Genomic DNA, 15,903 nt, shown 5'->3' with positions numbered 1-15,903 from the left:
TCTCTGAGCTAATCCTCAGAAGACAGCATGTCCCATATCTGTGTAGAAGCCTCTCAGGCTGTTGGAAGAAGGGAACTTTATCTCCTGACCTATCCTGCAGAATGAATGACGGCAACTACTTTGAAGCCATTCCTAGCCCAACCAGGTCCTGTGATTCAAAGTCAAGCAACATCAAGAGGGTTCTTCTCCACAAGGGTTTTCAAGAAGACACTCTGCCACCACTAACACCCACAGTGGGACAGGACTTGACTGAACAGCACATCTTTGTGTCAGTCTCTAAACAGACTGATTCGTCCATGCATCCAGAGAACTAAACTACAAAGAGCAAATCAGGTTAGCTAAAGGAGAAATCCCAATGTTGTCATCTTCAAATCTGAGTGCAAAAACGAACTTGTCTTCCCCATCTTTAGCACAGAAAAGTAAGTAGATTTTGAAAACAAACTCTACCACACCCATCTGTAAAGAACAAAAAAGAAGTCACCAGAACAATACTCCGAATACAGTATTCTCCCTCCAAGGAAGAAACGAACAGCACGTGATGTGTAATAACATCCTTCAGAACATGTCATACAGAGAAACAACAGCTGTGATACTGGCAGGCTAAAAGCTGTTTCCACCATCACTCGATGCCATTGGCAAGGGCACCACCTATTGTCGAGCTACCCAATGTGTTCCACCAATGGACACACTGTTTAATTATAGTTTAATGATCTGGGCTGGAATTTTCTGTTTGCCTCAGGCCGTATTTTTATTTTACCAATATTCAGCCTTAAAGTTTGAATTCAGCCTTAAAGTTTGAATCATTTTGCTAAGTAAGGAGAGACTAAAATACTCCATTTCCCACTTTTAAATAGGGAGAAGGGCTCTCAGAAATCCTCAGTGCCAGAGCAAGCTCCCAGCTGCAAGCAGAAAGGAGCTCAGAGTTAGCCCAGCACAGAGGGGAAATAAGGACATGGCCTGACTCAGGATGAATGGTATTAGCAAGGACAGGAGTAAAGCTGGGTCTCCATGATGAACAGCTGTCCTGCCTCCACAAAGAAAGCAACTCCAGTAGCAGTACCTCCATTTTAAAACATGACAATTTGAGAGATTGCACCCCAAGATGGACCTTGAGCCACACTGACAGAGCAGGGAGTCCTAAGGAGTAAGTAAGGAGCACACAACCAATTTTTTGCCAATTCTGTGGTCTAGTAGCTGTGGCTCAGAATCAGCCACCTCAGATTTAAGCCAGCATCTGCTAAACTTTCATGTGTTCCCCGAACCTGCTTTTCCTGCTCTCTTGAACAGCTTATCAGTTAGGGCTTTGCTGTGCAAACGCAGTCTATTCAAGCTACAAGGCAGTGAAGTCATAGGAATGACTCTGCAGGAGTTAACTCAGGTCAAAGCCAGTTGTCCTCAACCTCAGCTAATAAAACAGACTGGAGTCTAGCCAGCACTTTGCTCTCATATGTCTTTCCACACACTTCCAGGAACATGACACAACAAAAGCTCACTTGATCTGTACAGAGCAGGCTTGGGAAAAGCCAGGCTTACTAGCTCTAAATCCACAATGATACAGCAATGGTGCTTCCTAAGGAGCTGACCTATCACTGCCCCTGACCCATGGGGTCTTGCTAAATGAGGCCTATCCAGAACACTTCCCTCCCGCAAACTCTCATCTTGACAGTGGCCATACCTCCCCTTCCCCTTGACACATACCACTCCCTCACTCTCCCACAAGATATGCTAGGCCTGAACAGCATCTCTTCAGCATCTTCAGGCCAAAAAAAAAATCTGAAACCATGACCCTCATTTTCAGTAATGTGAGCATTCAGCGCCCACTCACAACACTTTAAATCAGGCCACAAATCTGTTCCTCTTTACACCCGCAGATGGTTGCTTCATCTCCCTACAGATGGCAAACAGAAGTCAAGGCAAGTGGCTTTCATGCAGAACTCCAAGACTATTTGACAAAATTTGTCACAAGCTGAAACGTAGTCTTCCAAGGAAAGACAGAAGGCTATACTTGTGGCAAAAATCCTTTATTAAACTATATTTTGTAAATCCTTTTCACATTAGAAATTTTAAATGCAAATTACAAAACTGTATTTCAGTAAAAAATTAAAGTTACAGTTAACAGCAAAATTACAACTTTATACAAATAAAAAAAAAGCATTTTTAAATTTTAATTTAAAAATAGACATTTGTATCTTTCCAAGGTACTGGTCCTAAGAGCTTTTACAATTGGCAGCTGCAATACTAGGTCTTCTCACATCTAAATTCACATATAGTCATTTAATCATCTGCAGAGTTTATTTAGCTGAAATAGCAAGAACATTGGGCTTTGTGTGAGTTTTTCTAAGAGAATATGATACTTGGGAATTGTGGTAAGTCAACCAACTCTTCTGTGTTACAGTGCTGATACTCTATCCTCTCCTTGGCTCCACAAAGAGCACAATATTGTTCTGGAAATGTGAGCTGCACTTGAAGACACAAGCATCAGTAACATACAGTCTATGTATAATTTCTCATATTACATTTATGATGATCCCTCTTTGCCATTATCAGCAACTAAATTATTTTCCTGTCTACCCACCATATTTTGTGGCAAGATTAAGTAACAACGTGGTTACTTTTCACCTCCTCAAGTAAAACCTTAAGAGTACATGTTCTGCCAAACCTACAAGATCTTCACTGACATTCCACATACCCACAACAGTAATGTTCCAGATGTTCTAGTTCTAGTGATGTTCTAGGTTTTGACTAGAGCACCTGGACATTGTTTAAATGGGAATTCCCAGGTCACAATGGCTTCCAACAGCCACAAAAAAAATGTCAGTTAAACTTTGCCTGAGGTGTCCTTCAACAGGCCTACAAAAACACGAAGTTTAAATATAATTGTACCACATACCTTTAAAAGCAAAAGTCATTAAAATATTGTCAAGGTATCTTGAAATGTTTTTAAAAAAAAATCACTTTTGCCCCACTACTTTCACAATCAACATATTTTTAAACACGTTACTCAGGAGAACAACTTTCTTCATTGCACCTCTGGGTCTTTTTTTTTTAATTCACTGTAAGATGATTCATCAATGCTAGCACAATATTAAATTTTGTATATATATACATACATATATATATATATACATATATATACACACAAAGATAAGTTTTCTAAATGAAAAATTGGGATAAAGGTTAAAATGCTTTCCAAAAGTCAGGTATTAAAAGCTACCAGTCATCACGACCACATGCTGTTGAAGAATAGGATAAAAAGTGGTACACAAAATAGGTATTTTAACAGTCGCACGTTATTTCAGAGTGCTGGTGGCAATACTGTTAAGTGCTATTTTAATTAAAAGTATAAGATGATACAGAATTTACACAATACCTCAGGATTCTCACTGATGTAATTGCAAAATACATCAGAAAGACTGAAAGATCTAAAATGTAACCTACTTTGAAATACCATTTTGAAACAATTATATTTGATGTAATTCATCCACTGTACATCATAAAACTGCCAAATACAAGAAGTCCAGTGTTTTATTTCTGGACAGTTTGGCAAGTAGCTGAAAGCATGGAGATCCTTACTAATAAAAGTCTTTCTTTCTTTCTGTGCACTGATCTTCTGCTCCATTGTGTATCCAGCTCAGCTCAGCTTCTAAGCACATGCTTAAGATCATATGGAAGAAAAAGGTTGAGCTCATTATATTTCCTCCGAGCTGGAACTGGAATGACTCACCCTGAGTTGCCGAAGCTGATAAAGGCTCTGTCACTAACTTCTATAAAGTTGATCACTTCAGTCAGCACCCATGTTAATGAATTTAAACCATCATCTTCCATTAAAGTTCAGCCTGTGATCACACAACTTTTAACAGGTGCATAATCAATCTAAAACCACACAGGGTATTCAGAGTACCTTAGTGAACCTCAACCTGTATCCAAAAGGACAATGCAAGAAGCACTCCAAATTGCTCTTAAACTATGTACTCCTCTGCTGACTTTGACAGACTGGAGAAAAACTGTCCCAGTAATGGGTGTAGCTGAGGTTTTGCCCTGAACATTTTTATGCATTTATTCAAATAGGTCTAAGAGATGAAAAAATAATATGGAAGCACACTGAACCTTCTTTTCTGTAGAGTTCTAATCCTCTTCCAGACTACAAGTTTATACAATTTTTATTCTTTTTTCTCTTTTGTCCCCTTGATTTTTATCTTGCAGTAATGACTTCGCAAGAGCCTCAGGAAGCGGTGGCTTTAAGAATGAGTTTAAGAGTGACTTGAGTGCACTGGTTATGTGTTTTCTGGGGAAGTGAAAGTCAAACTCAATCACCATCCATTTGCTAAACCAGAAGCAGGTAAAAAGCTGTTTCTCATCTCCAGGGTAAACTTGTCAACAACTAGATTATGAACAGATGGGCAAGACAACAACTCGTTCTGCTTCTTTTGAACTGCAATCTAAACTGTCTTTGCCCATGTCAGGAAAGGTGTGAATGTGCTGAGTGAACCAGACCCTCTCCCAAACCAGATGGAAGTGTTGCCACTTCCCTCTTTACAACCACATCACTGTAGGGCTTGGGCATCCATCAGCTGAACACACACTTCTGAGCATACACTGGCTGGGCAACTCAGCCACCAGAGCCAAACAACAGGGACTCCACTTTAAAGACTTGCCCCAGAAAGCTGATTCTCCGTTCGTTATAAACAGTAGCACCAAGGAAAACTTGTTCAGGAACAGAAGGAAATTCCTTGGTCCAAAAGAAAGATCCTAAGTTCACAACGCAATTCTAGCATGTGCACCCCTGGACTTGCTTATAGTTTGAACTGCTGTGTCAAGCCCAAGCACCTAAGTGACATCTCAGTCCATTTAGGCACTGTCACAGAGGGTGGCGCATGGACTTCACTGCACAGGAGTTCATGCAGTGGGAGAAACAGCTCTGCTAAAGCTGTTTGTGAAGCACAGACTTTTTTGTATTTTACCTCCTGGTTACATGAGCAGCCCAGAGAGAAAGAAAAAAGAGAAAGGACATGATTCAGATGAACTAAGTACCTCAAAAAATATTATGACTATTATTCCAGTAAAATTCCCTTTGATTAAATATTATTCAAGCAATTCCTCCACTTGAATTCACCATGAAAAGATTATTGTACCTGCTGAAGCATGACAAACTAATTTTTAAATGTACGTTGCATTCACTGTGTATATATTACAGTAAATACAGATATTTAGGAAGTATCGTATCTTTCAGTTTGTCAGCAACTTACACAGGTACATTTTCAAGTGAAACCCATTTCTGTGCACAGCTTTTCTCACATAAGTTCCTTGCTTATTACTCCTCATGCACACAAATGGCAGAACTTGCACACATATATGGATTCATACACAAATTCTGTATGCATGTAGTTCCTGGATAAAAATTACTGCGAAAGTGGTTTAAAATTAATAAACCCTCCCCTTAATCCTTAACCTATTAATATTGCTCCTAATACACAACCCATACCTGTTTCTGAAAAAGCCTTACAACAAAAATTTGTATGCCTTTCAAGAGCCAAAGACATAAATAAAAATAGTAATGCATGCTAGAAGATATTTCTACTTAAAAAGTTTTCGATTGCTTACTGGAAACACTTGACACAATACTGATGTTTATATTTAAATGGTGGGGGAGTATTTGGGGTTTTTTGTTGTTGTTTTGCTTTTTTACACTGGTATTTCTAGATGCTGATGCAACCCCACCAACAGTGGAATAACTTTTGTATTCCCAGACTTTCCGGTTAGGCAATTGCTACTGTAGAATTAGCATTCACTTTGATGTTAAAAATACATTTAAAATGTCTCACTGACAACCATATTTTCTACAAGGAAATCGCCAAATTAAATACACACAGAATGAAGACATGTCACTATTAGATGCCTGTAAAGTGAAACTGTACTCAATTTGCTCCATTTAAAAAGCCATAAAGGAAGAAATGGTTTTAGTCCAGTAGATGTTGAAAAAAGTTAAGGGCATCTCCTGCATAAATACTGTAAAATTACAGTATTAGCTATGTGTAGGTAGAGATTGAACTACAGTGTTGTACTCTTCCCTTTAATAGATCACAGTAAATCTGCAAAATTACCAAACTCCCAGCTGGTCTTAATGCACAGTTCTTTATATGCAACACCCATCATTATCTGGAGAAGTTTAAAACAGAGAAAGTACAACAGAACTGGTCAACCCATCACTAAAAAGTCATGAGACTTTTGAAAAAACCTGGAAATATTTAGCACTCAGTTGTAACTGGATTTGAAATATCAGTGGTTGCCCAGTTCCCAACTCCCCTTTGCTCTTCTCAAGGGTTTCGCACAAAATTCTGAATCACAAAATAACTTCATACAAAGTACTATGTTGTAAAAGCATAGAATCTACAGCAGTTAAAATGTGTGAGAGTCAGACGATACAGCCTGGGTATACTGAGAAGACAGTTATATTTAAAAATTGTACCTTAACTTCCCTTTAAAACATCATGTAGTGCTCAGCAGAATTCTTAACCTGTGTTTCTGAGACTTCAAATCCTGTGTCTTCTTTTTGCAGGTTCAAAAAAGCATCCATTCCACACACAAATTCTCTTGGAAACACACTGACAAAAACACTTGCTGTAAATTGAGAGCATTTCTAATAAAATGTCATCCTTTAAAACAGATTACAAAATACTATTGCAGTTGTTCAAAAAGTTTTTAGCTGTGATCCGACACCTCAGTTTCTGTATTCCTCTTCTCGACAACCCTTCAATTCAGCATGACTTTCAGGCAGCCTGGTTTTATTTCAGTGAACCTGTAAATAAGAAAAGATGAAGCTTCAACATGAAAGCTATGTGCAATGCCACCTCCTTCAGCCCTCATCAAACATATGGGAAGTGGTAAGGTTCTGTTGGTCAAGTATGCATGCAAGTGAGAGTCAGGAAATCAGCATCATGTCCTCTGGATGTGACAGTCAAGGATTTTACAGGTTCTAGAGAGGTGAAAAGCTGGGAATAGCAGGAAATAAGAGGAAGATTTAAGGAAAAAATTATGCTGGCCAATATTCTTGGTTAGATTAATTCTGCTCCTCTTTTCCTGCTCCCCTTAGATTCCCTCTTTCAAAACAGATTTTCTCCCTTGTCTTCCACAGAAAGTAAGAAGGAAAGTCTTTGCTGTTTCTGAGTCCCACCATTACAGTCACCTTCACAGATTCCTATACAGAAAAAGCAGCAAACACACTGATGCCAACCCCGACTTGTTAAATTGCTGTCCCACATAAGAAGCTAAGCACTAAAGCAGATACTGGAGACCAGTAAAAATCAGAATTAACAACTGAATGGAAATATGTAATTAAACTATGTTAGATAAATTTAATTCACAGTGTTTTCATCTATCTCAGAGGAAAGGATCTAACATTTCATAGGTGAACTGTATAAGACGGCACTATGTCACACATTTGGATTGGATTAATGAACAGCAGATTTACTTTAATCTGAAACAGTAGACCTGCCTTGATCTGTTTAGCAGTTTATCAGTATTCTAAAATTAACTTCAATTTTCAGTTAGTTAAATGTGGGCTAAGAGAAAAAAATGTATCAGTAACACAAATCTAAACTCACCTGAAGTTGTGGCTTGTGAGGTATCTCATAGCTGCTGGTCTGATGCGAGCAACTCCTCCCTGACTATGGCTTCCTCTTCCCGTGATAACACAGAGATACGGTTTACCACCGGTCTGCTGGTACTCTGTTACAGCAGGGATTGTAACGGTTAAGATTTTCCCTGAGCAGAGAGACTTGGTATTCAGTACAACCTTTCCATCCATTCTTCTGAAAACTGTCACTGGTGATTTAGAACCTTGCTTTCCCATGCTGGCTGTGTCTCTTTTACATAAACATAGCCATTTTCCCCCTCTTCTGAAAAAGATACTCTGAAAAAGCATAGTCAAGCTTTTTAAGTCTAGGTTGCTTGCAATATACATGTTGTGATCATCACAAAATCCTTCTAATTTCATAGCAGCTTTACTCTTTCTGTCATCTGATCCTCACTTGGAATTTATATCCTGTGATGTAAGTTAAAATTGCAAAATTAAAAGAGGTGGGTGTAACTTAGTTACTTTTTAAGTGACACTTCTCCCTATTGTTTCATGTTTTATCTAAAAATAATGTGAATAAAGAAATAACATTTTCTGGATAAAGGAAGAAGGAGGAAAATATAAATCCACCCATTTAAGTCACACTTTCTGGACTAGCTTCTGCTATGCTGTGACACATGGACTAATACATCAACGTATCACATGAAATTTATTAGGGCATCTAGCCCTGATAAGAAAAGAAACTGCTCCTTTCTCAGAGATCACAGCAATCTAGATTAACATGTTGAAAAAGAGGAAAAACAGAAATTCAACTGGATTCTCATAAAAAGCCAAGATTTGACAGCTCAAGATTACCAGTTCACATGACATCTTTCCCCAAATGCCCTCTCTCAACATTATTTGGGTTTTACATTAGTTTACTGTTAATTCTGCCAGCCTGGCATTGATCCCTTTCCCATGTATTCACACTGAACATTTTTTAAGTTGAAGTGACTTAAGTTCAGTTGACTGAACAGATTGCCTACCATTATTTCAGGACTCCTGATGTAAGTGCAGCTCAAAAAATTTAGCTCTAAAAAGCATTAGGTTACAGCTTAAAGTATACAAATGTCATTTTAGGAATACCACAAGATAATGCAATTTAAGTCTCTGATGTATACTGAAGGAAAAGGATTATCCAAGGCCCTACTGAACACTTTTGTTCCTGCTGTGTGGAGTAGCTGTTTCCAAAAAATTAGGTTTGTACAGTGGTACCTTGTGCAAGAAACATTTCTTATAAAAGCATTCCCAGTGTGCTTAAATTTATAGGGTAAAGTAATAATGCAGAAAACCTATCTCTCTACAGCAAGAACACTAAATGAAGTATTTGAACACTCCATCAGGAGAAAAGGCAAGCTCTCAAGCAAAACTGCACAAAATGGCATTTATGGGAGCAGCAGCATTCTGATCTCGAGATCCTGCCGGCAAACTGATAGGGAAGTTACTGACAAATAGCTCAAATCAGACATTTTCATGAAAAAGCTGAAGACAATGTAATCATTGTGGTTAAAATTCCAACATAATGATTTTTTTTTTTAAAGACTAAAAAAGCAACATAGTTCTGATAAAGCAACGTTAAGTTGGGGAAAGTGGTGCAAAGCAAGATAGAGAGGAAAATGCATCATTGCCATGTCAAAAAAAACCAACAAAACAACCAACAATTCCATGCCATCTATCATAATTTCTTAGCAGGAAATTAGGAGAATAACTTTTAGGGGGCAAGAAATATTAGCTTAATCCTACCTTCACTTTTTTCCTGCAGCACTCTGGACAACTGATTCACTGCTTCATCCACATGGAGACCATGCAGATCCAACACATTCATAGGCAGCAAGGAAGTATTTACTTTCTCAAAGATTTGCACAGCAGCTGCATGGTTGGCTTCCTTCATCTTCTGCTCATGAAGGCGACCCTTTATTCATAAGCACAGCAACTATTACATGCCAAGACATAATCTAAGCTCCACACTGCTGGCTCGTTTCAAAATGATAGTACTGGCAGGGTGCTTTTAGCTCACAGTTTGAAGCAGTAAAATTGATAATCCCAACAGAACTTGCAAAAGAGGCTCAGTGAGACCTACTCACAAGGAGATTTCATGAAATCTGTCCTTAAGAAACTAGTCAAAGCTGGCACAACAAAAGCCTTACAAGGGAGGAAAACAAAAAGCCAGAAAAGGCACAAAACCATAAGGTCTTTACATCAGCTAAAAAGTTACATTCCATGCTGATTTTCAGATTTATTATCCTAACCATAGAATTTTTCTTTCTGTGAATATTTTGCTAAAAATTTGGTGAAGCAATGTCAGAGAAAATGTCCAACAACTCAGGAAAAACCTGCTGAGTGTGGGAGTTGAAGTTAATTCTTCTCAAAGCATTCCCTAAAAATCAAACAAGCCAAGGGCAAACACTCTGAGGTTGATTTTCTTCCTTTCTTTCTTTCTCTCTTTCATTCTTTCTTTTTAAAGAGTTGCTTATTATCTATCCTTACATTTTTGACAAATCTTTTATGACTGACAAGGTCAATACAATCCCTGTTGGAATTAGTGGCAAGGAGCAGTACAGGGCTGTTCACATTACACAGTGAAGAAGTAATTATTTCCTCTGAACCTTACACTGGTAATATCTGAGACACTGAAGCACCAAATTATGTCTTCAAAGATCTGTAAGCATGATCTAAAAAGGAATGGAAGACTTGACTCCAGGTATTGGACTGAAGAGGGCCCAAGAGAATGGAAGTGACAGCCTGTTCTTAAAATGAATCATCTGACACATACTACATTACAGACATCAGCCCTGTAACTCACACATGCAGAGGATTCCCAAGACAGGCTAACACCACCAAGCATCAAGTATTACTCATTAATAAAGGTAGCTTAGTGTGCCTTTTTATTACCTGAAAGAAAACATGTAATACATTTCCCCACTGTACTTGTTATGTCTAAGAACAAAAGAAAGACAGGACTTAGATTTCTATTTAAAATTATGCAGACCTTCATTTAAAATATCCCTGAACTTCAAGAATTTATGAACCAAGAACATACAGTGTTCTTTATAAAGACCAATAATCAGTATTTCCTACATACATAGTAACAATCTAAACATTTAGAGTGACGTTATACCAATTTCATGAAAGCTTTTTTAAGATAATAAGTAAATTCAAGTGATTCCATTATTCCATTTTTGTTCTATCATAATGCAACTCATAGTTAAATTCTTCTATAATGTGAATTCTTAACAATTTCTTCTATGCTATTACATCAGAGAAAAGATATTTGTAACAGAGTTTTTATAAGAGTGGTATGAATCAATGGTCTCATGTGAAGGCACCAAGAAACGAATGTATGGAACATTCTGATGTCCCAAACCTGTCAGTGTTTAGAAGTGGAGATTCCCCAGTGTTGGATACTTTAAAGATTTGGCTCAACAGAGTGCCTGAACATCTAGTCTAGGTCATGCTCTGTCTTGAAAGGCAGGACCAGATGATCCTTGAGGTCCCCTCCAACCTGGTATGCTATGATGCTATGATTTATAAGAACAGTTGATACTTACAATCAAGAATGTGATCAACAACAACAACCAACGGTAATCAAAGTGGTATATACCAAGAAATCTGCTTAAATCAATACCAGAGAGCCTGTGCTCCAAGGCCAGAGCACATAAGACTGATCAGCAGTAGATCTACATTCTAAAATTAGATGGATGGCAAAATCCATGGCATACCACACCTCGTTTATCCCAACCCAAGACAGACTGTAGCCATAAACATAGAATGAAGAAGCAAAGACAGCAGGCCCAGTCTTGCCCAGGATCTACAGAGGATGAAGTAAGCAAGATTTTGAGGCAAAATATCACATCTTAATACCTGTCTTACTTTTACTATCTGCCCTTTTAATACTCCTAAAAAGTAGAGAAGGCTTCTAAAAACAGTTCATCACCAAAAAAGAGGAACCCAAGGGACATATGAAGGATGTGAAAACTACTTTTTCTTGCAGTCCATGTCACACATGAATGAACCTGGCCACACCACACAGACAAAATCTTGGTGCTTGCAAGTATCTGGATGTGAGAATGCAATCTATGAGCAAACAAGAACACACAACGGAGCACTGAATACCATCTTTCTCAAGATCTTGAACTGAATTTGCTTACATCAGCTTCTTGTATTAGTACCATTACTAGTGAATGAGAGTTTACTTGTACGGCGATTCTCCATACAACACTTACATAGGAAACAGTAATTGAGCAAATTTATCAACTCTAGTAGGCACAATGCTTTTCTTATAACTTCCAATTCAGTATTTAAGTACCCCTACAAATTCAGGCAAAAAGCACAATGTTTACATTTACCTGATGAGCATAAAATGCTGCCACAGACTTCATACCCATGCAGTGGGCCTCCCCGGCCTTTTTCAGACATTCCTGTCTCTTTTGCTGGTGACAAAAAGCTTCTGCTCTTAAATCATCGTATTGTGGATACTCAATTTTTTGAAGTATTTCACTCAAAGGTTCATCCTCTTCCTTACTTTTTTTTGCCTGTAGGAATTCACAATGTCGAAGCTAAGTATGCACTGTAGGGTGTTTTCAACAACATAGATTTGGGTATACTTGTAACTACTATTTAAAAAAAAACCCAACAAAACAACAAACAAACAATACCTTCTTCTCCCGGTTCTTTGCAGCACTGCAGGATGAAGCTATTTCATTTTGCTGAACACTTTCTTGAGCTATAACTGTTTTTACAGGATCTGCCTCCAGAACACAGTTCAGAAACTGTTCTGTTTGTTGTAAAGAGTAGCTGTGAAGGATAAGTAAAATCTGTAACTTTACAAATCTATTAATAACTGCTACATTTATTAAAATACATACTACAAACCTTGATATTGTTACAGAAATAGATTATAATGGAAATAAAGCACTGGAATGGAATTTTCCATCTTACTACAAAAAGGCTTGAAGGCTCACTGTACTGTATTACTGGCACTAACACACATGCAGCCTTGGTTGACTGAAATGTAATATGGGGCATTTGAATATCAAAAGAACAATGAAATATTAAAGTAAATTGCACCCTACCTTAATCAAACAGATATTAGTTTAGAAGTAAACACTGCTTTTTGGCCTGGGTAAGTTACTTCATCTTAAATCTTCTCTGGTCAGGGATAGTAAGTACAAAGTAGTTTAAAACTAACTCAGTTATCTGAAACCATTAAAGCAGGGAAATCCTTGTATTTCCAGTTGAACTTTGTCATTAATTAAATGAGAAGAGGACATTAGTAGCCATCAAATTTCTAATAAGCCCTCATTCTTCTTTATTCTTCCTGCTGTTTATTAAGTGGACAAGAAGACTGATCAAAAGTAAAGACAGATTTTTGGAAGGTCAACATTATGAAGAGAATTTAGAATGTGAAAAAGAAGAGATGGTGAAATGTTTGAGCTACAGAAATGTATGAAGGAAATACTTTAAACATTCCATGAGGAAAGGTTTTGGTAACAACACAGACAAGCAGAAAGCCTGACAAGTATTCATGCAAACCCATATGTAAAGACATTCAATTGGCCAAGGATGAAAAAAGAAGTCCCTCTTGAAAGAAAGTTCAATTCTCACAAACTTGGATTTAAGTTTAATGCAGAAGAGAGAACGTTGTCAGAAAAAGATTGAGAAATGGCTCATTCCTTTAGAGCTGCTGTAGTAACCAGAAGAGTACTTACAGCTAACATCAGGTGATGGCAGTTTTCCCTTTGGGCAGGTGCCATTTCCTGCAAACCCACTATTACCACCTCCACTAATTCCTCCCACTTGATTTAAACCTGAGCTCCACAACACATATGCAGTTCCACTGACATTCAGTCAGAGGTCAACACCCAGACATTCTTCTCCCAAGGAAAAAAACTGTTTACTCTCCCAGAAAAGAAAAGGCCTAGACATAGAGTTTTTATGTGCTTTTTGCTTTTAACATAAGCTAGTTTTGCTTTTATAGAGATCTACAAAAGTCTGCTAGTTTGGAAAAACCTATTCTTTAGCAATATCTTAACTCCTAATATTTGAAACAATAACTGTGCAATACAGAGCGTTACCGAATACCATTTTTACAAAGAACTGAAGAGATTTCTTACTTATTGTCCTTGAAGATATCCATTAAGAAATCTTGACTAATAGTTGGAAACATCTCAAAAAGTTGTTTCTCCTTTAGTTTAGCGGCACAGTCTTTTTTAGCCATACAAGGAACACGATTCTACCCAGAAGACGCAGAAAAAAATATTGTAAGTTCTTGATTAGAACAAAATACAGTAATAGAGGAGCCAATCCAATTTCGCTGTTATTTGTTAAGATTTCAAAAAGTATCTACTCAGTAGTTAAGCACCCACAGCAAAGACAACATGCCAATATCAGCTGCCACACTGACTTGATGAAAATAAAGTAGGAACAGGCAAGTTGTATTATACTGTACAGTATATGTATAATACTGTACTGTACGTTGTATTATATTATGTTATATTGTATGGTACTCTGCAGTCATTTGAAGTAACGCAGCTGGAGCTACCTCATAATGGACAAAGCAAAAGGAGGATTTTTTAGGAGGAAATTTAAATTTTGGAATGCATTCCCTGCTAGTCTATTTAGTCCAATGCTAAGCTTGCACAAAGTTCACTTCTCTATGCTATACTGAGTGCCTGAGGTTGAAACAACATCTTATTATTAAACAGCGTAAACAAATTTTTTCGTGTAGCTGAGGCTGTATTGTAATAAATGCTCATATTGTGAAGTCATGCTGAGAAGAAAACCATAATTTACAGCCCAAAATAAATCAGATTGATCATTCCAGCACTCAGACTGAAAAAAAAAAAAAAAGACAAACAGAACAAAGCCAAGCTCCATGAATCCAAACTGTAAATAAAGCTGTGAGCATCATAGTTGTTATTACCAGTAACCCACAGTTGTTATTATCAGTAAGCAGTTCAAAGAAAGAATCCACAAGCCATTCTTTCAAGGGACAGGCTAATCATCCAACGTCCTATACCAGCAGAAACAAAGCTCCTCTTTTTAAGGACAGCTACTTATCAGACAGTAACAAACTAGAATGCCTGTTCCAAGCAGCTGGGCAGTAGAGGGCATATTACACACAGGCCAACCAGCCAGGGTATGGGAACTGTGTGGAAGATACAGAATTCCCCCAGATCTTTTACAAAATTACTTTCTTCTGAGAAGTGGCTACAGAAACCTGTTTGAGGTTAACCTCAGGTACTTCTTTTAATGTCTCATCTGTTAGGAATGTTGTGGGTTCTCCTTTTAAAAAATATTTAAATCAATCCAATCCACTTCTAAGCAAACAAGGCATAGAGCTAATTAAGAACAATTAAGAACTGGTTTTGATATTGCTTTACCAATAAGTGTGAGAATTCACACTAATCTTTGGTTTTAGGTGAGTAATCACAAAAACAATTCAACCAAACCCAAATGCTAACCTGGAGAGTGAAATGCACCGTGATCTGTTTGTGAAACAACCAAAATATTACATTTTAAAGTGAGAATTTTTAAAAAGGAAACATCTACTACAAGCAAACTCCTTTATCACCATAATCAACAATCCCAATTGGCATGCATTTGCCTCAGGCATTTAGACTGAAATGAGCAGCACAAAGATGAGTCACCAGATAAGACATACTCTGGTTCATTAACAGTAAGTAATGAACTTAAATTGCATTAAAAATTGGTGCTATCCATACCAGGTCCTGTTTCTCCTGCATAGCTATTTCTTCGGAAATTATTTGTCTGAGAGAAACTTTCTGAATCTGAGCATTCCAGTGATCCATAAAGGGGAAAACGTCTGATGTTGCTGGGTTTTTAGTCTGTATGTTGTTAGATGAGCCAGATACCCAGCTCATTTTCTTCTGTATTTTACTGTCTGCAGTCTGAGATAATAGCATTTCTGAGTCATCTGTATCTATCTGCTGAATCACAGTAGGACCTTCACAGGAATAAAAATGAGGAAACAAATAAAGCAGTTATTAGCTTATTTATACACACAAAGCCAAAATAATTAAGTTTTTCCAACCTAGAGGGTTTGGGGTTTTGTTAAAACACTATTATTAATGCTAAAACAGAAAACAACACACTGTTTTCACCTTCCTCATTCTATTTTCTGAAAATTTTCTGATCATCTTTATCAATTTTGTAAAACAAAAGCAAAACCATCAGACTCACCAAATTTCAAGTGCCAAGGTGTATCTTACAGCTGTTAACTACCTTGCACACCCACTAAAGTGAGAAGGTTTGATTGCTTTTATAGGTGA

General features: G+C 37.5%; 1 protein-coding gene across 1 annotated transcript in view; it reads right to left on the bottom strand.

Annotated features, from left to right (window-relative positions):
• Positions 1-2,005: 2,005 nt before the first annotated feature.
• Positions 2,006-15,903, bottom strand: part of N4BP2 (NEDD4 binding protein 2) — a 62,147-nt gene continuing 48,249 nt past the window's right edge. The window contains exons 19-25 of the mRNA XM_034064994.1: positions 15,337-15,578; positions 13,726-13,844; positions 12,268-12,406; positions 11,959-12,144; positions 9,356-9,524; positions 7,602-7,725; positions 2,006-6,796 (exon numbers count right to left, since the gene is read on the bottom strand). Coding sequence (XP_033920885.1) covers positions 6,751-6,796; positions 7,602-7,725; positions 9,356-9,524; positions 11,959-12,144; positions 12,268-12,406; positions 13,726-13,844; positions 15,337-15,578 — 1,025 coding nt within the window. The 3' untranslated portion in view covers positions 2,006-6,750. The remainder of the gene's footprint in view (positions 6,797-7,601; positions 7,726-9,355; positions 9,525-11,958; positions 12,145-12,267; positions 12,407-13,725; positions 13,845-15,336; positions 15,579-15,903) is intronic.

Source organism: Melopsittacus undulatus, chromosome 7 (assembly GCF_012275295.1).
Source record: "Melopsittacus undulatus isolate bMelUnd1 chromosome 7, bMelUnd1.mat.Z, whole genome shotgun sequence".
NCBI classification, from domain to species: Eukaryota; Metazoa; Chordata; class Aves; order Psittaciformes; family Psittaculidae; genus Melopsittacus; species Melopsittacus undulatus.
This window is presented reverse-complemented; position numbering and strand designations above follow the sequence as displayed.